The 26528-nt window shown below is 38.3% G+C and overlaps 2 protein-coding genes across 2 annotated transcripts in view; both read left to right on the plus strand.

Annotated features, from left to right (window-relative positions):
• LOC144644923 (uncharacterized) overlaps positions 1-26528 on the plus strand; it is a 141034-nt gene that overhangs the window by 6704 nt on the left and 107802 nt on the right. The gene's annotated exons all lie outside the window — the stretch shown is intronic.
• LOC144632343 (uncharacterized) lies at positions 10486-15487 on the plus strand. The gene is made up of 3 exons (XM_078490973.1): positions 10486-10587; positions 11209-11502; positions 14493-15487. Exons 1-3 carry the CDS (start codon positions 10500-10502, stop codon positions 15116-15118), a joined length of 1008 nt encoding a protein of 335 aa, XP_078347099.1. The 5' UTR covers positions 10486-10499; the 3' UTR covers positions 15119-15487.

A 26528-nucleotide genomic window follows, 5' to 3' on the forward strand; every position in this document is an offset into this window, starting at 1 on the left:
ATTAAGACAACGACTAGTTGAATTTTGCAGTAATGCCATTTATTTATGTAAAGCCTACTATCTTACTTGGCTCATGTATAAGACTATCATTTTTAATTGTAGGACATGCTATCCCGGCGAGGTCAGTTCAGTGAAGCCGGAAATTACACTTGTAAAAACCGCACGTAAAGTCCGAATTGTAATACAAGAACTAAATTAAAAAAATTTTAAACACTGGAATTTACACGTGTAGAACAAGTCTTACTACAACTGTAAATTACAATTGTAGCCAAACAGTTGTAAATAATGCTAAGTGCGCTTGTTTACTACAAGAGCAAATTCTTTTAGTGTAAACTAATTTCCATTTTAAAGAATTACGCGATATTTTTATGTCATGATCATATTGTCGAAATCACAAAAGTTACTGTTAATTTAAGTAGGAAAAACGTCGTAAGGGAAAACGAAACACTAGTTTTGGCACCCTTCTCGTCAACTGTGCTCTGTGTTCTTATTGTGGACCCACTGCTTCTAACAGATGCGCAAACGGCTTCGATAGGAAGCCGGAACTTCTGTCTGAATTCGCGGGGATGTTGGACATCAAGAAGCCGTCTTTGCTAAATATTTCGCGGCTGTACGGTCTAATTCTGCTCGTGACAGTTCTTCTATTTCCTTTTCGCTCTAAGAATACATGTTTTTCCCTAGAAATCCGACAAATGCAAGTAGCATTCGAAGCGTACGACTTGTAATTTGCTCTTGTAGTTTACAAGCGGGGAGTAGGACAAAAACAAGTTGGACTCCTGTAAAATGTTTCATTGAATTGGCTTTATTTCAAATTTTTACAGGCGTAGCGCTTCACCTGTAACTAGTAGTCGGACGCTTGTAACTCAGGCTTGTACGTAACGACATTTATTGAACTTGATTTTGCGCGCGCTTGTAAAAACAACGGTCAAACGTGTAAATTGCAAGTTTAAAAATTTTATCGAACTGACCCCAGGACAATTTATTTTTTGATGAACCTTTCTTAACAATATAATAATTTTCACCTAGACCCAGCTGTGCAAAACGTGATCTGGTTCTTTCTAACATTGGAAACACTTAGCAGATAGGGTTCGCTCAGTTTGCCATTTTCACCCAAAATATTATGAGATGATCAATTTATGAGTTCAACCATTATCTAAGTATTTAAAGCCTTGTTTTCAACGGTACAAAAACTGCCCAACACGCTAATTGTAAACTTTTCTTTAGTATCTTTTTAAAATTAACAGTTTCCTTTTTCAACCATACCTTTTATAAAGGAACTTCGTCAGTTTGGTATTTTTTGATCAATTATAGCAAAAGCTTTTAATTTGTCCTCCGTTTATCCTATCGGGAATGTAAAATGCAACTAGCGTGTGGAAGAACATGATATCTCCGCCCTGTTAGACGCGCTGGTGGTTTGAAGTCTCTTTGTCACAAGCAAGAGCTTTTGTCATTAAACTAGCTTGTGGAAGAACAATAGATTCTTGCCCTGTTAGAAGTCTTTCTCACAAACAAGACAAGCTCTTCTAAAGGGAGAAATTTTAGCAGTTTGCCTTAGTCACTATCTTTGAAAATATCGGATATTTTACATTTAACGTTCTCTCACAACGGTTATAAAACGAAACCAACTTCAGATTGAAAACAATTTTTTATTCTATTCGTGACATGGAGGGTGATAATTGATATTCATGTTGCAGGCTGGAAATGACCTTGACAGGGAAGTTTAATTTTCTAAAAACCATTTAAACAACGACTGGTTCAATTTTGTAGTAATGTCATTTATTTATGTAAAGTCTACTATCTTGGAATAGGATTATTTTTCTATATGTAAAAGATGCTATCCTGGTCAATGAACTTTTTTTTACAAAATAATAATTTTTACCCAGTCCCAGCACTGCAAAACGTGATCTGGTTCTTTTTAGATAACATTAAGGAACAACAAGCAGATAGGTTCGCTCAGTTTGCTATTTTTACCCAAAAGATTATGAGATGATTAATTTATGAGACTAAGCATTATCTAGGTATTAGAAGCCTTGTTTTCAACGGTACAAAACTGCCCTACAAGTAAGTTACTTGTAAACGTTTTTCTTGAATCTTTAATTTACATTATTCTTTGTCAGCAAAAACTCTCACTGATTTACGAAATTTTTCTATCTCGTATTATTTCGTCAACTGATAGAAAGAACCATTGTTATCCGTTTTATTTTGTCAAAGCTAAAAGGCAACTAACTTGTGGAAGAACATGATACCCCCGCCCTGTTAGACGCGCTGGTGATTTAAACAAGACACGCTGTTTGGGGAAAAAAAAATAAGAAGTTTGCCGTAATCATAATCCTAAGAACGGTATTTATGATTTTCTCCATCTCGGTTATTTTTCCTGACGTTTCGTAACGGTTGTAAAACAAAATCAGTTCAGTCACATTAAAAACAACTTTTTATTCTATGCGTGAGATGGAGCGTGATAATTGTTATTCATGTTGCAGGCTTGGTAGGAAAGTTTAAAGCTCTAAGAATTTTCGAGGTTGATGACGACTTGTAAGCTAAGCATATCAGAACCATAGCAACTTTTGTTTTCATTTAAACTGGAACGTAGAAAATTTATGAAGGAAGAAGGGGAAGGGGGTTTTTCAAACTACTCACCATTGTCGTAATCTTCTACTAGCTAAGGCTGTCGCGACCTTCAAATCAAGTCAAAGTAATAACAGTTGTATATGAACACAGCAGACAAAACCAGTTAAACAGCCATTTACTGTCTTCAATCGGAAACCAACTAATAAATTGAAAATTTATACATAGTGTATCATTAAATACCGCCAAATGTCTGCGAAGCTTTGAAGACCTATTTAAGCAATTAAACAACCTATCAAATGGACGGATATATCCGCTCGAACGAATTAGTAAAGTACCGTCTTCGCTTTATTGGCGGATTTCATTCCCATTTCCAGTATTTCTTGCCAACAATCTTTTTAAAGTAGTTCTTATTAATTTTCTCAGAAATGTAGGGCAAATATGTTATATTTTAAATAGTGTAAACTCGGACGGCAAAGCAATTCGATTTACTGACAGAATGTTTCCATTCCCAAGGTCTGTCATTTCACGCGTTGTAAACTTCCTTAGCTTTGAAAAAGTTTTGAAACTTTTTCTGCAGGAATGGAGTAAAAACATGGTTTTTGAATAATGTTAAATTCGGAGAACGAAAAACAATGTAGAAAACTGAAATGAGATCGTTCCATTTGCTAGGTACCAGTTTCAGAAGTTAGTGTTTAGTGGTGCGTGCATAGTTCGACAATTGAATCAAAACAGTGCCGGTTATCTTTGGACGTAAAGGGAAAATTGCATATTTCGTTGTTAACTTTCGTTGGACTAGGATAAACCGTTAAGTAACCGACTTAACTATGTGGTCACAAAGTTTTATTTTATCTCGATTATTGTTTCCCCTCCGAGTTTGAGGCGATTAATTTATGAGTCTAATCGTGGTCTAACTATTGAGGACTTGTTTTCATAGGTGAAAAAATTAATTGTCCATTATTGTGTTCTTTTCTCCTAAATACAGATTTTGCTTTTTCAGCCATACCTTTCATGAAGGAATTTTGCCAATCTGGTATTTTTTTAAGCAACTGAAAGAAAGAGCTATTGTCCTCGGTTTGTTCTATCGAAGCTAAAAGGCAACTATAGCTAGCTTGTGGAAGAACATGATATCCCCGCCCTGTTAGACGCACTGGTGATTTGAAGTCATTTTCTCACAAACAAGAAACGCTTATTAATTAGTAAATTTGTTGCGTGCCCTTAGAAAATAACTTTATGGGCACTAACGTCCATTTTATTGCATTGATTGCTTCCCCTTGGAGTTGGAGATGATTAATTTGTGGGTCTAACTATTATCTAACTATTAGGAGCCTTGTTTTCAATAATACAAAAACTGCCCAACAAGTTCATTGTGAACTTTCTTCTTTTACCGGTATCTTAATTTTACAGTTTTCTTTTTTCGGCGTCACCTTCTATATAAGAATTTTGGCAATCTTGTATGTTTTTTTTTGTCAATTATAAAAAGAGCTTTTGTCCTCGTTTTATTTTATTGAAGCTGAAATGCAACTGGCTTGTGGAAAAAACATGATATCCCCGCTCTGTTAGACGTGCTGATGATTTGAAGTCTCTTTGTCACATAAAAAAAGACGCGCTATTGCCGTAATCTTTGCCGTAATCTTTGAAACTGTTTTCATTATATTTCTCTCTTAAGAATATTTTAAGTTGAACCTTCTTTTACAACGGTTATAAAGCGAAATCAGTAAAAAGTTGAAAACAACTTTCTATTCTATGCGTGAGATGGAGAGTGATGGTTATAGAATTGCCGGCTGGTAGAGGCCTTGACAGGGACGATAAAAGCTCTAAAACCCATTAAAACGCATGACTAGTTGAATTGTGTATTTGTTCCATTTATCTATGTAAAGTCTACTTTCCAATTGGTTTAGGACTTTCAAATGTAGAAGATACTATTCCGTTCAACCTAATTTTTTGTTTTACCCTGATGAAACCTTTTTAACAGTTAACTTATTTTTAACCAGCCCCAGTCGAGTGCAAAGCGTGATCTTGTTCTTTAATTCTCGCTCACATCGGAAACACTTAGCAGACAAGCTGGTTCGGTCTTTGCCATTTCGTTCCATTTGCAAGGTACCAGTGTCAAGAGTTAGTGTTAATCAGTTGATGCGTGCATAGTACGACAAATGAATCAAAATGCATAGCGACTGCTATTCGTTGTCTCCGGACTTAAAAAGGAAATTTGTGTATTTCGTTGTTAACTTCCGTTGGACTGGGATAAATCGTCAATTAAGTCAATTATAAAAAAAGCTTTTGTCCTTCGTTTATTTTATCGAAGCTAAAATGCAACTAGCGTGTGGCATAACATAATACCCCCGCCCTGTTAGACGCGCTGGTGATTTGAAGTCTCTTTGTCACAAACAAGACACGCTATTGAGAGAAATTTTAGCAGTTTGCTGTAGCTGTAATCTTTGAAACTGTTTTCATTTTTTTCTCCCTCCCGAATGTTTTAAGTTTACCTTCCTTTTTAAAAAAGGCTCTAGTAGTTACCAGTGCTAGGGTTAGTGTTCAGTGATACGTGAACAGTTCGACAGATGAATCAAAACGGGTAGCAATCGCGTTGTCCTTGCACATTTAGCGAAATTTGTGTATTTCGTTTTTAACTTCTGGTGTACTAGGGCAAATCTTTAAATGATTGGTAAATTTGTTGAATGTCCTTAGGAATAAAATTAATTTGTGGTCACTAAACTTTCATTTTATCTCATGTGTTGTTTCCCCGTGGAGTTTGAGATGATTAATTTATGAGTCTGACCACTATTTTACTATTCGAAGCATTATTTCCAATGATACAAAAACTGCCCAACAAGTTAATTGTAAGCCTTTTCTTGTATCTTAAATTTACCTTTTTAGAGCCATACCTTTCATGAAAAAATTTCTTCGATCTTGTATTTTTGGTCAATTATGGAAAGAGCTTTTGTCTTCCATTTATGCTATCGAAGCTAAAAGGCAGCTAGCTTGTGGAAGAACATGATACCCCCGCCCTGTTAGACGCGCTGGTAATTTGAAGTCTTTCTCACAAACAAGACAAGCTGTTAGGGAAAAATTTTAGCCGTTTGCCGTAGTCATAATCTTTGAAACTATCGGATATTTTACATTTAATCTTCTTTCACAACAGTTATAAAACGAAACCAGCTCCAGATTGAAAACAAGTTTTTATTCTATCCGTGAGATGGAGCGTTATGATTGATATTTATGTTGCAAGCTAGAAGTGGCCTTGACAAGGAAGTTTAAACTTCTAAAAACCATTAAAACAACGACTAGTTGAATTGTGTAGTAATGCCATTTATTTATGTAAAGTCTACCATCTTAATTAGTATATGACTTTTCTTTTTAATTATAAAAGATGCTAGCCTGGTCAATTTATTTTTTTGTTTTACCCTGAGAAATATCATTAACAATATAATAAGTTTTACCCAGTCCCAGCACTGCAAAACGTGATCTCGTTCTTTCTAGCTAACATTGGAAACACTCAGCAGATAAGCTGGTTCGGTTTGTCATTTCCACCCAAAAAGGATTTTAAAACATCTAACGGCCATGTATGTGGTTACGACAGTATAGATTCGACTAGGTCTTCCTGGCATTTACGAAATCTGTTGTATTTTTTTTTATATCTATTGTATTTACGAAAGCTATCGCCCTTTTTTCGTTGATATGATTATTCTTTTAACGCTTTAAGATAAAATTCGACAATTAGCTTGTGGAAGAACATGATACCCTAACACAAAAGTTAACGTTTATGTAGATGACGATTTGTAAGCTTAGCATATCATAACCATAGCATGTTTTGTTTTCATTTAAACTGAAACTTAGACATTTTACGCAGGAAGATGAACGAAGAAGGGGGTTTTTAAATAAACTATTCGCAATTGTCGTAGTTTTCTACTAACCATGACTCTCGTGACCTATAAATCAAGTCTACTCATAACAGCTACTGTGTTGTATATGAACACAGCAGACGAAACTTTGAACAGCTCTTGACTGTCTTTAATCGCAAAGCAACTAATGAATTAGAAATTTATACAAAGTTTATCATTAAATACCGCCAAATGTCTGCGAAGCTTTGAAGACCTATTTAAGCAACTGAACAACCTATCAAATGGGCGGATATATCGGCGCTTACAAATTAATACGTTATCGTCTTTGCTTTACTGACATATTTCATTTCCCATTTTCATTATTTCTTACTATAATCTATTTTAGTAGTTCTTGTTAAATTTGTCAGAAACGGAGAACATTCGTGTTATATTTTAAATAGTGTTAAGATCGGACAAGGCGAAGCAATTAAGTAAATACGAGATTGCTCCATTTGTAAGGCACCCGTTTGCTGGATAGGGTTGTAGTTTATTGCATATCACTCATGTTTATTTCGTCTTCAATCTAATGGACTAGGATAAAACGATGAGTAACTAGTAAATATCGCGCACGTCCTCGGGAATTAACTTCGTGGTCCCTAACTTATAATTAATTGTCTAGTCAAATCCCTGCTTAAAATAACGCTGTTTGATAAGAAAAAACACTCAGGGAAACATTCAACAGCTATTGATTTTCTTTAGCCATAAAGCAACAAAGCAACAAAGAAATGAATAAGAAATTTAAAGAAAAAGATAATCTATCATTTAAATAAACTGTTAAGCTTAGAAGAATGTTTTAGATGGACAGCAATTGAAGAACTTATCAGATTGACGAATCAGTTAATTCGGACAAGCAAATAGTGTGCGGTCTTCGATTCACTAACAGATTGTTTCCATTCCGCACTTCCGTTATTCCTCGCGGTGTTAGCTTCATTGCAAATAACGCCGAAGCTCTTGAAACTTGATTTCTGCAGGAATGGAGTGGAAAAATGTATTTCTAATAAAGTTAAACTTGGAGAAAGGAAAACCAATGGAGAAAATATGAGATCTTTTCATTTTGCAAGGTAACAGTGTTAAGAGTTAGTGTTTAGCGATGCGTGCATAGTTCGACAGATGAATGGAAACGGGTAGCCACTGCGCTGTCTCTGGACGTTTAGGGAAAATTTGCGTATTTCGTTGTTAACTTCCGGTGCACTAGGACAAATCTTTAAGTGATTGGTAAATTTGTTAAATGCCCTCAGGAATTAACTTCGTGGTCACTAAACTTCCGTTTTATCTCATTTATTGTTTTCTCTTGGAGTTTGAGATTATTAATTTATGAGTTTGACCAATTTAACTATTCGAACCTTTTCTCAATGGTAAAAAAACTGCCTAACAGAGTTAATTGTAAACTTTTTTCTTGTGTCTTAAATTTACTTTTTTCAGAGCCATATCTTTCATGTAGGAATTTCTTCAATCTGGTGTTTTGCGAGGAGTAACACTCCTCTCGGTACCAAGCAAGATCTTCTGTAAAATCATTCATATGAGACTCAGTGATGCCATCGACACCATCTTAAGAAAAGAGCAGGCAGGCTTTAGACCAAGGGTTAATTTATTTAATTAATTAATTAATTAATTAATACAATGTAACTAAATGTAGTGTAAGTAATGTAAGCAATTGTATTGTAAGTAATTATCCAGTAAGTGATGTAGGTAATTGTCCCGTAAGCAATGTAAGTAAGTGAACTGTAAGTTGTTTTTTTTTCTGTGTTTTGCAATTAATAAAAAAAAAGAAAAAAAAAAAAAAAAAAGGATGCATAGACCACATTTTCACGCTCGGAATATCTTTGAGCAGTGTATTGAGTGGAACACCAAGGTACACGTAAATTTCATAGACCTGGAAAAGGCCTTTGATAGCATTCACAGAGACACCTTATGGAATATCCTGCTAGCCTATGGGTGCCCTGAGAAGATTGTCAGCATCATCAAACTTTTCTACAACAACTTCACGTGCAGTGTTATCCATAAGAAGAAGCTAACAGACTGGTTCAGTGTTAGGAGCGGGGTGCGCCAAGGCTGCGTCCTGTCTCCCATGTTATTCTTAGTAGCCATTGACTGGATAATGCGCAAGACAATAGGCAACAAAAGACGGGGCTTCAGATGGACACTGACGTCTCTGCTAGAAGATCTAGACTTTGCCGATGATGTGGCGCTAGCGTCCTCTACTAGAGATCAATTACAACGAAAAACATCAGACCTCTCGGTAGCTGCCAAACAACTGGGCTTGAACATCAGCAGGAAGAAGACCAAGACAATGCAGCTTACAGATACACCATTACCAGTGGAATTGGAGAATGAAGATTTGGAGGAAGTAGAGGAATTTACTTACCTGGGAAGTGTTATGAGCAAAAGCAATGCCACGGTTAAGGACATTACCAGCCGTCTCCAGAAGGCCAAATCATCATTTGTCCAACTGAATAAAGTATGGAGGTCACCAAACATCAGTGAAAAAACCAAGATAAAGATCTATAACAGCAATGTCTTGTCAGTACTACTGTATGGTGCAGAATGCTGGAGGGTTACCCAAAGAGACAGCCAGAGACTCTCAGGTTTCCACACTTCATTTTTGAGAAAGATATGCAGGATATACTGGCCCCAGAAGATCACAAACAAGGAACTCTATCAAAGGACAGGACAACGGGACATCGCCATGGTAATAAAGCAAAGAAGATGGAGGTGGCTAGGGTATGTTATCAGGAAAGGTCGAGATAGCATAACACGAACTGCATTAAGATGGACACCGGATAGTGGAAGAAGGAAGAAAGGACGTCCACGGAAGACTTGGAGGAGGACGATCGAGGCAGAAATGAAAACAGCAGGGAAGACGTGGAAAGAACTTGAGAAGGCAGCCATGGAAAGGGAGCAATGGAAATCTCTGGTCTCAGCCTTATGTGCCTTCTAGGCGCGAAGAGGATTATGTTATGTTATGTAAAAAAAACTGCCCAACAAGTTAATTGTAAACTTTCTTCTTGTGTCTTAAATTTACCTTTTTCAGAGCCATATCTTCCATGTAGGAATTTCTTCAATCTGGTGTTTTTAGTCAATTATAGCAAGAGCTATTGTCCTCCGTTTATTCTTTCGAAGCTAAAAGGCAACTAGCTTGTGGAAGAACATGATACCCCCGCCCTGTTAGACGCGCTGGTGATTTGAAGTCTCTTTCTCACAAACAGGACACGCTATAAGGGAAAATTCGTTTGCAGTTTGCCGGAGTCATAATCTTTGAATCTCTCAGATATTTTACATTTAACCTTCTTTCACAACGGTTATAAAAAGAAATGAGCTTCAGATTGGAAACATTTTTTTTTCTATGCATGAGATGGAACGTGATATTTATGTTGCAAGGTAGAGGAGGCCTTGACAGGGACGCTAAAAGCTCTAGAAGCCATTTAAACGAATGACTAGTTAGATTGTGTAGTAATGTCATTTATTTATGTAAAGTCCATTATCTTAATTGGTGTATGACTTTTCTTTTTTAATTATAAAGTTAATGATGGTAGCCACTAAGCTCTAAAACAATTTAACGCATGAAAAGTTGAATTGTGTAATAATTTTATTCATTTATGTTAAGTCCATTATCTTAATTGGTATTTAACTTTTCCTTTAATTATAGACGATGCTAGGCTGGCCACTTTATCTTTTGTTTTACCGTGATCAACTCTCTCTTCATTATTATAATCATTTTAACGCAGTCCCATTTGTACAAAACGTGATGTCGGTCTTTTTAGCTGAAATTAAAAAACACTTTGCACGTTAGCTTGCGTTCTTTTTTTAAGATGATCACATCTTCACCCCATTTAAAACTACGTGATTCCCTTCAATGAATATCACTTAAAGCTTTTCAGCTAGAACAAAGATAACTTGTGGGAGAACACGATATGCTAGGCCTGTCAACTAAAAGCTAATTTCAAAGCTATGCAGTAAGACTCTTTTATTTGCCCGTTAGTACATTCCATGTCATAATAGGCAATGAACATTTCGGTTTTTAGCACTTTGAAACTGATCTTCAAACCTGGAACAATGTTGGTGGGAAAGTTTTGGCTTTTCATTGTTGTCGCCGTCTTATTGATGGTTACGGCTGTATTCTCTTCGGAAGTATCTGAAGTAGGTAAGTGTTGGTTGATAGAATTCCTTCAAAATATAAAAGTGAACTAATATAATTCTGTAACAGCAAACTCTGTACACGGCAATTGCCCTCTAAGTCGCCACCTCTCTATAAATTCCAACTCTTGCATAAGATCTTAAGATCTTTAAATTTTTTCTTGTAACATCCGCTTCAATTTCTATAAGGCTCTGCTACCCCTTCACGAGATGGGTGAATAAAAAAAAATAATCGAAGCCTTTCGCATTTTCCTCTGTAATTTGCGGAGATCGTGAATGTTTGGAGATTGAAATGGTCTTCTGACTATCCGGCAGTAATTGAAGCCTTTCGCATTTTCCTCTGTAATTTGCGGAGATCGTGAATGTTTGGAGATTGAAATAGTCGGAATCCTCGTAGAGTAACAACTAATTGGGACTTACTTGATGGCCATGATTAATTACTGAATAACTGTCAAGGACATTTAGTTCCACTTTGTAGTTTGATTTTATTCCAGTACAACGTATTGAATTTGTTGATCAAATATTACTTTCCTCTGTTTTGCCAATGCCACTTATTGATTAACTATACGTCTGGTTGTATGTTTTTTTTTTCCGCTTTTTAACTGTTTTATATATATTTATATTTAAGAATCCCGAATCAAATGGCAGAGAGCTCGCCGCTGGTTCAGAGGATCGGCCTCACCATCCCCGGCACCATTTTTCGCCGGAAACACGCGTCCTGAGGGCCTTCCAGACATCGCTCGTGGAACAGAAATAGAACAGACTCTGCCTGGCAACACTGATCCTTACTTTGTGTCACTTTTTGATCTAACAGAAAACACCCCTTTTTATTCAGCGTACAAAGTAACTCCCGCACAGGCTGCAGATCTTACAAAGTTTAGTAGGGACTCTATCGGAAAAACACACTGGAGAAATCCTCTTGGTATGTTACCCATAAAATAAATAAAACAATACTTTTAATCTTACTAATTATGATAAATGCTACCAATCATATCCTGGATTTTACTGAAAATTAATGGGTAGTATTGTTGACTGTAATTATTCCATAAGAAATTCGTTATCTTTTGGATAGATAACCACAAATGGTAAGCCACGTGATGTAGTTCGATAATATATTGTTTTCCTTGCGGTTTGGAACTTTATTATCACGTGATTCCTGGACTTTTTGGCAAATGAATGTTCACGTCTACATTTTCGAGTATTATTGGAAAGGAATAGTTTCAAAACTCACTTTTATATCCTTGTAGAAAAAAAATAAAAGGTTCTTTGAAAATTTAACAAGAAATATAGCTATTTACAATAAACAGTGTATGCCCGAATTTTTGAACCACCCAATAACTCGAACCAAAAGTCGTTTCTCTCCTAATAATATACATCCAAAAATTTCTGCATGCTCATTGGCTGAGAGCACGTCAATTAATCCCAAACAGTGCAGAAATGAAATTAAACTGAAATTAAATTGAAATTAAATTGATTGACAGGATGGTTTGAAAGCGCGCCAAAACAAATTGGCGGCCGATGTCGGAGTGTTTGAGAGAGCAAAAATCGAACTAAAACATAACGATTCATGAAAAGTTTGACCGATTAAACGAAAGTTATAAGTATGTAAACCAAAGTACTAGGAATTGGACGTTTGTACAGCACAAATGAGACTTTACGTAACTACTGAAAGCTACCAATCGTGGATTTTCTTACGCGACGGGTCGTAAAGAAGAAAGATAACATGCGTGAATTGAAGTTGGACATTTCAGCCCATACCAAAACAACTGAATAAGGATGAAAGCACCTGATAATGCATGACAGAGAGCTTTAAAATTCCCTAGCGGTATCTGGATTTTACAAAGCCAGGCAACTCCGTTATGTTTAAGAACGCGGAATCAGAAAGGTAGGCCACTGAATACGTTTTGTTTGCCATCCACTTCAATTGAAATTTTTGTATGTGTATTATTAACAAGTAATCACATTGTTTCGAGTGCAATTTGGAATAAATCAACACTCGAGCTCGTGCAATTTGGTTAGCCTTTGAAAAATTTACTCGCGCTGATTTATCCCAAATTGCACTCGAAATCATGTGATTACCTATACTAATCGGACACTGGAATTTGAGCCCAGATATGGTCATGTGATTCTGGCCAACGGATGTCTTGCTTTGACAGCTGTCAGTTGACCATAGTATAGATGTCCAATACCGAAGATATAAGCTGACGATAAGCTAAAGCTAACCTACTTTTTCCGGTGTATGGCCGCCATGTTGAGCGACGGTTGTTGTACGTAAAGCTCATACGCCCGCGAAACGTGCCGCTAGCCAAGATGAACACGAAAAAACAAAATCAGGGTTCCCCTTAGTCCAGTCCCTGAACTCTCTCTTCCGCGCGCCCATTGAACCCAGGCAGAAAGAGTCCAGGATAACTTGCATGTGCATGCTCAGAACGAACCCATCAGAAGCGAGGAATGTGGCGTCACTTGCATGGGACGCACGTGCTTGGTTAAAAATGTTTGCTCAAATGACGAATTCAACTACGCGAGTAAGTGCGCGAATAAATGAAAGAAAAAAAGCCTTGCTCAATTGCATCTAAACCAGTTCAATAAACAGCTACAAAATACTAGGAATAATTGACGGATAGCGATTTGTGTTTTGGCCGTTAACTTTTAGTAGACACTGACTGGAAATCATCTGTGCGCACGCGTTTTCAAAAGTGCTGCCAAATATGGTTTTTCCTCCAATTTCGAGGGAAAAACTGGCGCATGCACATGCAAGTTATCCTGGACTCTCTCTTCGCACGCCTGGGTTCAGCCCTTATAAAGGGCGCGCGGAAGAGAGAGATTTCAGGGACTGGACTCGGTTCTCTTTTTTCTATGCATGCATGATTGACCTTTCTCTATGCTTATGTGTCTCCGCTCAGCGCCTCTTCGGGCCGCTGGGAGCTCCACAAAAAATACTCCAGGTGTTACACATGTAGCGGCAAATTGACCATAGTATAGTCGTGGAGGGGACGTCTTTGTTATGCCGTCGTTAATCGTGTTCCGCTGCGGGCGGTGTTCCCGGAATGTGTGGGAAATGATCTGATTGGCCCTTAAACAAAAACTTCAAACGGTAAAACTGCGGTAAAACTAGCTTTGTGGAAACAGCAACAGGAAAGTGTTGGTATTCTCTCCTGGTTCTTGGGATTCTTAATTTTTTAGGCAGGGGATGAGTATTTGTAATGTAATGTAATTTCTTTTTATGTAATGTTCTGTCAATGTTAAAATGTCAAAGAAAGTAAAGAAAAAAAACCTTACTAAAGTGTTGAACATAATTTAATTTCGTACACTGAATGAAATGACCGTGTCCTAGCCTGCGAGCAGGCTCACCTTGGCGACGTGCGAATATATCTTGGGAGACCTGCTAGTGGTGAGCGAAGCGATACGGTGGGGAAGAGGCTGGTTTCCGGTTCTGGCGCGTGCCCCAAGGTGCATTAGCCTGCTCGCAAGCTAGTTTTCCCGGAAAGTATGCTTTTCTTCTTCATTCAGTCGCTATTGTTGAACATTAACTTGAGAACGCGATTTTTCAACTAAACTTTTCGAATCAATCCTTTTGTTTTGCGTATTTGATTTAAATATGGTATTTTTGTAGTTTTTGTGTGGTTTTAGGGAAGGCACTGCCGATTACTATATTTCTTTCAGCCAACTTGGCTTTGGAGGAGCTATGTTATAATGAATTTGTTCATGCTTTAAGATGTGCGTATATCGATTAATGGATGCATTTGGGAAGTTTGGAGAGCACTCAAGATGCAAGAGCTGCTCTCGGTTACGCCTCATTCTCTTACGCTTCATTCGTGCTCTCCAAACTTCCTTCGTGCATCCATTACTCGATATACGCACGCTGAGCATGAACCAATTCTTAAAAACATAATAGGATGTTTATGTTCACAGGCGTCCCTGGAGTAGACGATGCCTACAAGGAAGCAATCACGACAGACCACCAACCGCTTAGCAGGGGCCACCTGAATCCGTTAGGGATAAATACGTTTGATACAAGTTTTATGAAAGCTACGTTTACTCTTACCAACGCTGTGCCTCAGTTCGAAACATCCAACAGCGGGGACTGGCAGATATTTGAGACGAGAATACGAGATTACGCTCAGAATGATTGTGGTCGTAAAGGCGGAACCTTGTATCTCCTGACGGGAAAATCCAAATATGGTCTCACCATTGACGCCAGGGGCCAACCTGTTCAGGATAGTACCATACGTTTGCCGTATCCGCGGAAAACCTTCTCCAGAGGTGTAAAACTTGTTACCCCTCGTGCCATTTGGACAGCGGGCTGCTGTGTATGGGCTGTACCCGGAAAAGTGTTCGGAATGCGGTGGCCGACGAAAAGAGCCGAGTCCTTTGCGGTCATGAGCAACAATCAGCCGAATGCAGCCTTGCTACACCAGACGGAAATGAGCGTCCCTGACTTAGAGAGGCTCCTTAGAGAACCACTCAAGGAAGAGGTGAATTTGTTTCCAGGAGACGGAAATTGCCGACTTCCTGCGAATGATAAGGTACTTCCTTGAAACACGCCGGCTATCACGTGAACGAGTTTCGAGAGGTTGTTAACAGTTACAATGCAAACCGCAAAAAAAGAAATTATCGAGTGAACATGTGGCATTAGCCTCATCACTACGTAGTTTAAATAATATCTGTAATTTATATCTGTTCTCTTGAGGCACACCGAAAAAGTAAGAATCAATAAACACCCCTTAAGTTTGTTTATTCAATGAATGTACAGAAAACTAATTTCTCGCGGTTTCGGTTGCTGCAACGCAGCTTTAGAAACCAATAGTTTTTACTCATTACGTGTTAAAATACTAAGGTGTTTGTCGAGATAATAATCACATGCAGAAAATGTAAAAACAAATAATAATAAAAAAGTGTAATCTCTGTCCTAATAGTAAACATATGCAAACGAGTGAAGATCGCGGTGAGAGAGCTCAATGCCCCTTTTGGTTCCCTTTCCTGGACAAAGGGGGAGGCCTCAAGTCATGCGGTCCATACCTAACCCGGCTCGTGTAGCATTAAGCGGGTAGGAATATTGCTACCCCCCCCCCCCCCCCTCCCCGAATGGGATGTTAGTCCATCGGACAAAAGAATAACGAAATTACCCGTTTCAAGGCCATTAAATAATCAATGATAAATAATAATAGTAACAATGGGAATTGGCAGCTATATCAATAGCAATATCCCTATATCAATATATCAATCCTGATTTTCACACTAGATTTTTACCCAGCCCGAAACCTACCCAGGGAAAATGTAAAGCTTGTTCGGAAAATGATGGACACAGCTGAACCTCCTTTTTCGTAGCATAAATAAATTATTTGCCATGCGAATTGAATTTTTATGTTTTTCTTCCCGGTGAATTTGGTTTATTTTAATAGTACAACACTGTAAACACATGTGTAAGCTTCTTATGCAACAGATATTGTTATTAAATTCTCAAGGCCTCGGATATTGCATTTCTAGCTTTCTGATTGGTTCACTGAATCCCGGTTATCAGCTCGTATACCTATGTTTGACCTTATATGGAAAATGAGTGCGGCAAGTGCGGCTCAGCGTAAAATTTTTCTGCGGGAAGCGACAGTTCCATCAGAAAAATGGTTGAAAACAGCAAATTTGGCGAGCTTTATGAACAAGAAATAATCAGCGGTGCCTACAAAAACCACAGAAATGCCATAGTAAAATTAACTACGCAAAACAAAAGGATTGATGCGTACTGAGTTAAATTAATAATACTTGTAAACACACAACAACAAAAGGGAGTGAATAAAGTAGAAAAGTAGCAAATAATTTACGAAAGAACGGTAAACTGACAGTTTCACTCAGTGTACGTCATAAAACTAGGCTCAGCACTTCAGTAAAGTTTGTTACCTTTCAATCTTGGTTTTGTCCTTTTATACTTCAATAAAACCTGTTCCACTTTGAGCTCAAATTCGCTTCAAATAATATAGCAGTCTTGATGACAGCCGTGGAGCCGTAAAGAAGTACAATGTAGACACTTGCTTCGTTCGACTTGCACAAGACTTGTAGTTTCCAGAAAAGCTTTTGCTTCGGATCTTCTCGTAAATCTTAACTGTTATCACAATTTCCAGGATATTTAGACGACTTTAGAAGAGATTGTTTAAGGAAAATCTTGGGAAGAAAACTCTCCTTAAACAATCGCGCTCGCTTTCCTCGTATGTTTCATTCAACTCAAGAAGTGAACACCGCGTCAGAAATTTTCGCGCCTCCTCATACTATCACTTCGTTTACATCAAAATGAAATGTCCAGTCGATTTAAACTTGAGAAGAATTTAATAAAACAATTATTCCATTCGCCCTTGTTGGATACGAGTCATTATAGCCAACTCGGCGCTTCGCGCCTCGTTGGCTATTTACCACCTCGCATTCAACGCGGGCTCATGGAATAATTGTTAAATAACAGCATAGGACGCGTGGGGGGCCTAGACAAGTGGGTATGGTTTTTCAATGTATTGAAACCCCGCTTGAAATGTCTATGTTTTGACTCGTGGTCTGGCTACAAAGCAGTCATTCATTCACTCTTGCTTTTTCTCGCTGGATGACACGTTCGTTTTTCAAGTCTGTGGTGTTTTTGTGCCTTCACCTTTACTGGCCTCAACACAATTTCTAGAACCAATTGTTTTTGTAATTAATTCAAGAATGTTTTAATGATTAAATCGGCTTTGGGTCTTTGCCCTTAGCCATTTAACTCCATCTGAAATTGTCTGTCTTTATTCGAGTGCCCAGTAAACGAGCGCGGGTATGCAGCCCACTAGTTTGTAAATTCCCAGTCTGGGGAGGGGAGAAAGGCATAAAACGGCTTGTTTACACGAACAGGTAAGTGTCATGGATTGCTACTACTGTGGCTCATTAGCGCTTAACTTCAGTGTCTGTAGAATATACAGGTTCTGCGTGAATAAAAGTTCGATTTCACGCTACTGAACAATTCAAGTAATCTGTCAAAACGATTCCACGTTACCGCTTGGATTTTCCACCAATACCGACATTGCCCGCTTGATCCCCTTTTTCCCGCCAACATGGCTGCCCTTCAGTACTACTGCCACTTCCAGTACGCGTTCTCGGTCCAACTCTCTCCATTCTGTATCAGGATGCTTGCAAACAAAGTCATAACTTACACTAAAGGTCCTAAAGAGAAGCTCAAAAAGTGGAGATATAAAAAAAAAAACTGGAAAATAGACGTCGCTAGATTTAGCTTTTAAGTAAATTGTATTCTGACAGTAGAGTACATGGGTCACGCAATGTACTAAGATTTGTCGAGGCAAGTTGTTTAGAGCTTTATTTTAATATCATTGCCGGTCTAGAGGGCAATAAAACTAAATTACGAAAAGCACGGTCGGTATTCATATTTCAATCTTTTTAGAGTACACTGGGATTTGTAGTTTTTAACTAAAGAAATCTTTTCTCATAAACAAAGCCAGTTCATTTTCACTTTATTTAAGAGCATTGTTGTTTTTGATATTAATCTGTGAGTAACTTTGTGATCGACTAGCATCCCATCCAGTGGAGGAATAGAAATGCTCCTACTCTCTTCATCCTGGCTATAAGAATCGAACGCAGACTTTACCAACCCATAATCAGACTGCGAGCAGACCGTCTTTACTCCTCAGAACATCCGCGCGAGCAGACATGTTATGATTATGCAAATGAAGGGGAAAACGAGGCGGATATGACCTCATTGTATTGTAGGATTTTTTTTAGTTTTGCTCTTTCTAAAATAATCAAAGTGGCTATGAGCCACTGAACTTGGAAAATTCATTATAAAACAAGAATCGAAAATGGAAAACTGACAAATAAAGATTTTCCTTTTAAACTTTTCACACATCAGTTTCGTTCACTCAGTTCAATAGATCCAAAAAAGGAAGAAAGAAAAAAGAATCGCTTCAACGCTTTGGCAAAAGTTTGCCACGACTTTGTACCCAGAACGTAATCATAAACACTCTTGTTCCTTGGCCATCTCAAATTCACAAGAAATAAAATACAAACAGCGGTAGCAAACATAACACATGGACTACGCATGGTTTGAAGAAAGAATCTAAAATTTACCTAACGTTTCTCATGCTACAGCACGCATCTTCAGAAGTGACGGTTGCAAAAGGCGAAAGATTTCAGGGCGTACTTGCGTTTACGCAAAGTACGCAATTGCGTATCAGAATTTCGCAGATTTTTTTTTTAAAATTATAGAAGAAATGCAAAAGGAGAGGTCGTGTAATTTTTCTACGCGTTGTGATGTTTTTCTCTAAAGATTTTTCTGACCCAATTGCTTGGAACGATTATTATGGGTGCGCAAAGGGAATGGCAGCCGAATGTGGAAGTTCTAAGATGGAAAGCAAAGTGTGCACATACTGTGGAGAAACCCAATGCTCTAGTGGAGACCATCGAAACCACCAGTGATGTCTCGTATCCCAAATGTATTAACAGTTCTTATGATTCTTCCGCTTACAATGCCTTTTTCCACTGCATGCGACACCAAAGCGGTCAAGACCTACATGTGCTAGACTATGAGAACTAAGCGGGTCTCCGGTCTGGCGCTTTTGCGTGCTTAAAAAGACACTCCAATCTACACTGTAATTGTAATACGGGAGTTTTGCGCTTTTGAATTGTAAATATCGGTACTTCGTATAAGGTCTGCAATTTTCGAGCTCATTTCGTTATACAGTAAAAATAGAGAGTGCCGTATTACAGTGTAGTGCTTACCTATGGTGACAGATCCTTTCAGTCATTACACCAAAGATCTGGAATGACTTGATCATTATAGTCAAACAGTGTTCCACAGTAATCATTTCTTTTTAACAGTGTCTATAGTTGATTGGGTAATTAACTAATTGTAAAAAGCATTGAGACTTCCATAGGCTGTAAAATGGGTTTTTATTATTATTATATATTGTCTTAAGGGAAATATTTACCGAATGCGACGCCTATCGAAGTGAAGAAATAAACAGACGTATTTTTTTTGCATTCTCCGGAATGCAAAAAATGCGTTTTAGAGGGCAATATTAAAAAAGATAGTCAAAATATTCCTAACAAGGTTAAAAAGAAAACTCTTCTTGTTTTTTTATCACGGCTTATTTAATTTATTATCTTATCTATCATTTATTCTTTAAAAATGCACTTTTGAACAATGGCAGTTGTTGAGAAGACTAAAGAGGACGTAAAGAACATGAACAACCAAGTGTAATTTCCCCAAAAAATTATTTGAACAGCTCCAAACTACATCTTTTTTAGCGATAAATTGCTTCTTCCCACTTTGGCTAATCCACACTAAGAAAGCTCTCGTCCCTGGACCTTCTTCCCAAACATGCTACTTCCTATACGTTATCGTGGGGAACTCTGTGTTTTCACTATAAATAGAAAAAAAAGTGTTAACAGATGCGCAGATATTTACTACTCATTTGACAACATTTTCTTCTCTCTTGACTCCTAATTTTACATCTTATTTCTAGAAGATAGTAGGAGGGAGAATAAGGCAGTCTCACTTAGTTGCAAATTTAAATTTGATCTGATTTGAGTATCCAGGTTAGTATAGTTAAAATCAAGAGCGGATTCATTCTTGGTACTTATAAGTACCAGTAATCACATGATTTCGAGTGCAATTTAGAATAAATAAGCACGAGTAAATTTTTCAAAGGCTAACAAAATTGCACGAGCCCGCAGGGCAAGTGCAATTTGTAGCCTTTGAAAAATTTACAAGTGCTTATTTATTCCAAATTGCACGAGAAAAATCATGTGATTACTTGTTAATAATATACAAGCGACAATTTCGGTCACGCTTTGATAATTTTCGTGACAACTTCAGAGTAGCGCCTGGCTAAAAATTTTGACGTGTGAATTCATGCGTAAATATTACACACATGTACAATAGGAGTTGTGGCACAAACCGTGACAACTCGCTCGGCTCGCCCAGGCTCGCCTCGCTCCTTGTCACAATTTGTGTCCACAACTCCTATTGTACATGTGTGCGCGGAACGCAAGACGCCTTTCTTACCCCCCTCGCGAAACGAGTTGCAAAAAAAGACGTTTAATCCCAGAAAACTTAAGAAAAAGAAAGCTGCAATCTTTATGCAAAGCATGGTTAAAACTAACAAAAAAATCGGGAAAGCAGGCGTGGAAATGGTAAAAAAAAGGAGGAAAATGTGAGTGGCTTTCACATTCCTAACTTCCTGAAGCAGATTCGCCGGACCCGACAGTGTACCAATCGTTGTATGGCGCCATTGTATTAAATTACAACCAACCTTTAATTGCTGTGCCAGAAATAATTCCTATTGAACAAATGCTCTTATTGAGTAAACGAAGATGGGAAGAGGGAGAACTGGAGAAATTAACTTGAATGTAAAGAAAAACTTGAAAAGATCTCGTGGAAAAGCGTTTACAACCTACAAAAAAACTAAAGAAAATGAAAAACAAATAACAATCTTTTTAACAGACGAGCTGATTGAAAAATTAAAAAAATTAGACAGCAGTGTTGTCGCAAACGTTTTAACAAGCTAAACAAAACTTGCACGCTCCGGTGAGTGCATAAATTATTGAGTAACACAGGAAGTCATTGTTTACCCTGTGCCAATTGCGTGAGAAACCCCCTTGACGTAATCTAATTCTTTTTTTTTTCATTTTGAATATTTTTAGCCGGAAAACAACTCAAACTCTTTGTATGTGTGTTTTTAGAGCTATGATTTATTCAACAACAATATTTAATTTGACTAACATGTAAATATACCGTGAAATATTGAGCTAAGAACTTTCTAGCACATAAAAGAACAATATAAGATCACGGTAAGTTTATTCACCAGGCGTCATTACTATTTTAGTTAATAGGTTATTTCCCGATGTAATGACGTCTTTTGTGACCAATCACAGTTAAAATTATAACTTTATATTATTCACATAAGCTTTTTTGTATTACACAAGCAAGCATGGCCGATGTATAAAGACGTTTATCAAACCTTCATTGAAAAAGAAGCAAAGACACAGCTTACGGACATGAATCATTTGGAAACGACAAACGAGGGTCCGATTATAATATTTAACATCAGCCATTCGTGCCTTCGCTTCACGAAACCGAATCAATTACGGACAACAATCAGATGCTTGGTCGTGTGAAGTTTTATTGCAAGGTTAAGTATATCGGAAGCTTGAAGACGTTTATCAAACCTTTTTCGATCAAAATTAAGACGATTTAACTCAGTTTATCGAAATGATTCATTTGTAGATGTCTAACGATAGCCTGATACAACTAAAGCGTTTTGCCAAATCACAAAAATCGGCCAAGTTACAAGCCTAATTGGAATGCAAATGGGTTACGCGTAACCCGAATTGACCAAAACTTGTCAAGTCATCAAAGGACAGACGCCGCGCTGCCATAAGATGTCCGCCGTTGTCAACGAACAATTTACCATAGATACCGTGGCCATAGATGTCCGCCGTTGTCAACGAACAATTTACCATAGATACCGTGGCCATAGATGTCCGCCGTTGTCAAGGAACAATTTACCTTGGATACCGTGGCCATAGATGTCCGCCGTTGTCAAGGAACAATTTACCTTGGATACCGCGGCCATAGATGTCCGCCGTTGCCAACGAACATTTAACTTAGCAACTGAATAAAATTATTTTACTTAACACACTTGTAATGTTTATTGATTGCTTATTATATCATTAAAAAGCTGTTGATTTTGCATAAGTCTGACGCTGTGGGACATTCACCCACACACACAAAAAAAATTTGCATGCATTGTTCAGACAAGCCCTTGACTGTGGGGATTAAATCAAGTGTTTATTTTTTTTCTGATTTCGACTCGGCTGAAAGTCACTTTAAGCACGCTTTAACCTTTTATTTTGCCTCGTTCAGGCAAACAACAACCTCTCTTGTGATGTCTCGAACATTTTTTTGCAACTCGAACGACAATGCTTCCATCACAAAGTAAACGACAAGATGAGCGCAGACAATCATTCTTTTATAAAATGAAAAAATGTTTTATTGGACTGAAATTTTATTTCGAAATGTCGGTGGCACTTTCGAGAAGTTTTTTTTCCAATCTTTTGCGTTCTTCTCTCTTGATTTCTTCCCGAATTTTTCCGATGTCTGGCTGGAGTGAATTTGTTTGTTTTTTTGCAAAGTTTGAGCGTAAAGTATCTTTAAGTTGGCGATATTTTTGCATTTCTCGTGTGATCAGTTGAAACTCTTTGTCAGAAACAAGATTATCATTCAGAGCTTGTGAGACAGAGCTGTTTATCGAGTCATGTTTTGCAACAGCCAGAGCGAGGATTCTTGAGTGCTTATTAACTTTACGTTCAAGCTTTTTGTTGATAACTGACAGGCCAGTGGAAGCTGCGCCAGATATACCTGCTACTGCTGCAACAGGAACGCCGATAACAATTCCAACACCAGTAAGTGAAGTGGCAACAGCTCCAGAAGACAGAGCTGCCGTCACGGCGCCAAGACAGACCACGGAATAGTGAATAACTTTCCGGACTTTTTTATATTTTTTTAACACAAGCCTGTAATGCTCAGCTTCAGCGGATATTTCTTTTTCAATTTTACTTATTTCAGTCAGCCGAAAATTTTCGGCATTTGTTGGGAGGCTTGGATAAAGTTGTGTTTCTTCGCGATCACCATAAGCAGGGGCACTCGGGAGAACATTAGCAGATGACATGGTCTCGTATACATAAAAGTTATTTTTGTATTTAATTTAATTCAATTCCAACTCATATGTAAGATTTGTGCCGTTAAAATCGAATGGCTTTCCATTCTCATCTCTAATCGAAAGAGTCAGAGATGATACATTTTCTTCAGCAGAAACGTCGCGCAAGACGTTAAAATGTGTATTTTGGTAATAAACTTTTTCATACGGTTTTCCACGTATGTCAAAAAACGCTAAAAGGCTTGATGGCTTACCATTTAGCAAGCTTTGTTGCTTGTCGATAAGGTCACAGTTGATGAAGTAATTTTTAGGATTTGAAACATTATTTACCTCAATTGTTTCAAAAAATTCCTTTTCAATACTTGCGTAATTCTCAAACCCAGGCAAATTAAAGAACTTAATAAGACTTTCATTCAGTCCAAAAGCTTTTAAATTGGGCTCTTTTGCTTTTATTATCAATGAACGACCTGCAATGCCTTTTGTTACAGAAAACATGTTTTTCTCTGGAAATCCTTTTTCAAAAATACTCCCAATGTCATCGAGTGAGAAGTTTCCTTGCCGTATATAACGCGCCTTCTCTTCCTTGTTCACTTGTTTATAAAAAACTATTCCATCCTTTTCCAAACTATTCCAGCTGTTGTAAAGAGAACAACTTAAAAGCCGGATATAGCTTGGTTTTGGAATAGGCTGGTCAAAATAAACAGTGTTCGGATTTTCTTTTGTGGTAACAGTCAGCACAACCATTTTTATATTAAATAAAAATAAAAAATGTTTAATATAAAAGAGGACCATGGATGCAAAAACAAGAGGTTTTATGAAGTGGATGAAAACCCCAGAAGCAACTAAAATTTCTAAAGCGGCAAAAGACAATGCATGGAAACCTTTTCTTGCAAAATATCCAAACGCTGACCGAACAAAATTTGTTGCACAGGTTGAGTTCGCGTACAACCACACAGCAACGGCAGACATTTATTACAAGGCAGGGAAAGGCCATTTGATAAATGTTTTTGGCTCTGACAGCAAATATTGGAGCCCAGAGATGAAAAAAGCACTGGGGGTGAATCAAATTTCAGGCGGTTTTCCACAACAGCTGTCACCAAGCGGCGCAAAAGGCTCATCTTTGCCAATTCCAGCTGTTGGATTTCACGAAGCCGCACCAAGTTTGAAAAAAATATTTAACAGCCAAATAAACATCTACGTCACACCAGACCAATATTTCACAACGAAATTAAGAGAGATTTTTCAAAAAACAAAACTGAAGCATACATCAGGAAAAGAGTCAAAAAGGTGGCTTGCTAGCCAAAATATGGCCTATTGGCCACAGCAACTTAACTTTGCGGTATGGTGCGCGACAACAGGCTGCGGTATAAGTCGAGATATTTTCGATGAAGAGCACTCAGCTCTCAGCTTGCCACCGATTGTGCGAAATTTTTACCTTTTTCACGTTTATTTCACGATAAGGCGAATATTGTTTCAGATGGGGGGAATTCAGAGCGTAAGCGCCTTGCCAGGCGACCCCACTTTTAGCCAGTTCGACAACAAGTACGACGTGGCTTCTTACAAAAGAATATGCGCTGAGTTCGGTGTCGACCCGTCAAGCGATTTCCGTTTCACAACAGGCGCAAACCACGGACTTGGTAACGTTTATATCTGGATTACTAACATTGGACCAAACAAAACTGGAGCAAAATACCCCGATTACGATAAATTTTCGGACGAAGGGGGAGCTGCAAGCAAAGGTAACTTGATTCAATACATCGAGCCAGACGACGCTGCATATGCACAGGCAGACTGGTTTTGTCCTAACGGCACTGAAGGGCTTACTCAGGCAGGTTTGTCGAGAGTAAACCAGTCGATAGAGGCTTTTGTCTACTGTATTCTCGGTTCGCAGGTCAACGTTCGAAGTAGCATACTTGGAACAGGCGGCCGTGCAAAGGAAGCGCAAAGTGAGTTCCTCGTGTTGGTTGAAGACGCTATAAGGCAACCTGATCTGGCAAAGTCGGTCCAAAGATACCAATTAGCCATCGACGAAGCTAAGGTTCGGCTTAACCTTGCAGTCTGCCCAGGTGCCTGGCTGATGCCCGCTCGTATGGTGATAAACACAGAAAGCGTTGTTGGTTACAATAACCAGCTTAAGCAGGCTGTTGTTGGGATGAAATTAGGAGTGAATGATGAGGTTAATAAAGCTACAAAAAAAGCAGCTCTTAAACTGATGGCGGGAGGAAAATCAAAAATCAACCCACCAAACAGCCACCCTTCAAATCCTATACACAAGAGCGCCACAGCAAAAAAAAATCAGGCACCTGCAGCAAGCGCTGCTGAAACACAAGCTAGGGACCTTTACGGTCCCCGTCCAAAGGACGGCAACGCGCAAAGCGCTAAACCTACGAAGGCCGTAGCCAATGATTCACACGAAATAAACAAAGCAACTGTCGCTGTTGGCGCGGTTGGAGCAGCAGCTTTGCTCTACACCCTTATGCGCTAACGTCTCTTTTTGATGTATTTTTCAACAAGAAAAGCAACCACAGCAAGGATAAGCAGCCAGGTGTGCTCTGCAAGAAATCCAATTACTTGACCAGCGGTTTTGAAAAGAAATTTCGCAATCGAGCCAATGAGACCAGGCAGAGCTGATGCTACCTTTGAGCCAATATCACTTAGGCCTTTCCCCAACGCTTTGCCGGTTGCCTTCAACGCGTTTGTAATGGCTCCAATAACAGAACCAATCGTGACACCAGCAGCCAGAAGTATTGCTGTTAATGTCACGCCATGTTTTTTGAAGATCTCTTTGATCCTCTCACGAAGTGGAAGCGCCCTTTCTCTTTCTGCAATCTGCGTTTGTAAACGCCCGAGCTCCTCGGTTCTTTCCGCAACTCTTTCTTCCGCGGCTTGTTTGTCAGTGGGGGAGACATTCTCATCCTCTATAACAGCTTGATCTTCCTCGTTTTGTTGCTTCAGCTCGGCTTCTTTCTCTTTTAGATCATCCAACGCTCTTGTGTCGTTGAGCCTTTCTTGCAAAGTGTTTCTTCTGCTCTCTATGGCAGCGAGGCTTGCCCTTAGTTGGTCGACTCGTGTTTGTTCTTCTGCCTTCTGCTTAGCTTGTTTTTCAAGAGCAGCAACTTCTTTTTTTTTGTTTTCAAAATCCTTTTCAAGATTTTTTTTCAGTTGCTTAAGTCTGCGCAATTCTGATTCATTTTCAACATTTGACCCAAGTTGTTCCATCTTGGCACCTATTCGCTCGATTCTTATTCTGAAATCTTCTACTTCTTGGGTG

Source organism: Oculina patagonica, chromosome 1 (assembly GCF_052425735.1).
Source record: "Oculina patagonica isolate OP01 chromosome 1, crgOcupat, whole genome shotgun sequence".
NCBI classification, from domain to species: domain Eukaryota; kingdom Metazoa; phylum Cnidaria; class Anthozoa; order Scleractinia; family Oculinidae; genus Oculina; species Oculina patagonica.

Excerpts from the sequence above, each read along its gene's own strand:
- LOC144632343 (XM_078490973.1), top strand. The coding sequence starts at position 10,500 with ATGTTGGTGGGAAAGTTTTGGCTTTTCATTGTTGTCGCCGTCTTATTG. Across the intron at positions 10,588-11,208 it reads TTCGGAAGTATCTGAAGTAG|AATCCCGAATCAAATGGCAG; the intron begins GTAAGTGTTGGT and ends TTTATATTTAAG. Across the intron at positions 11,503-14,492 it reads ACACTGGAGAAATCCTCTTG|GCGTCCCTGGAGTAGACGAT; the intron begins GTATGTTACCCA and ends TTATGTTCACAG.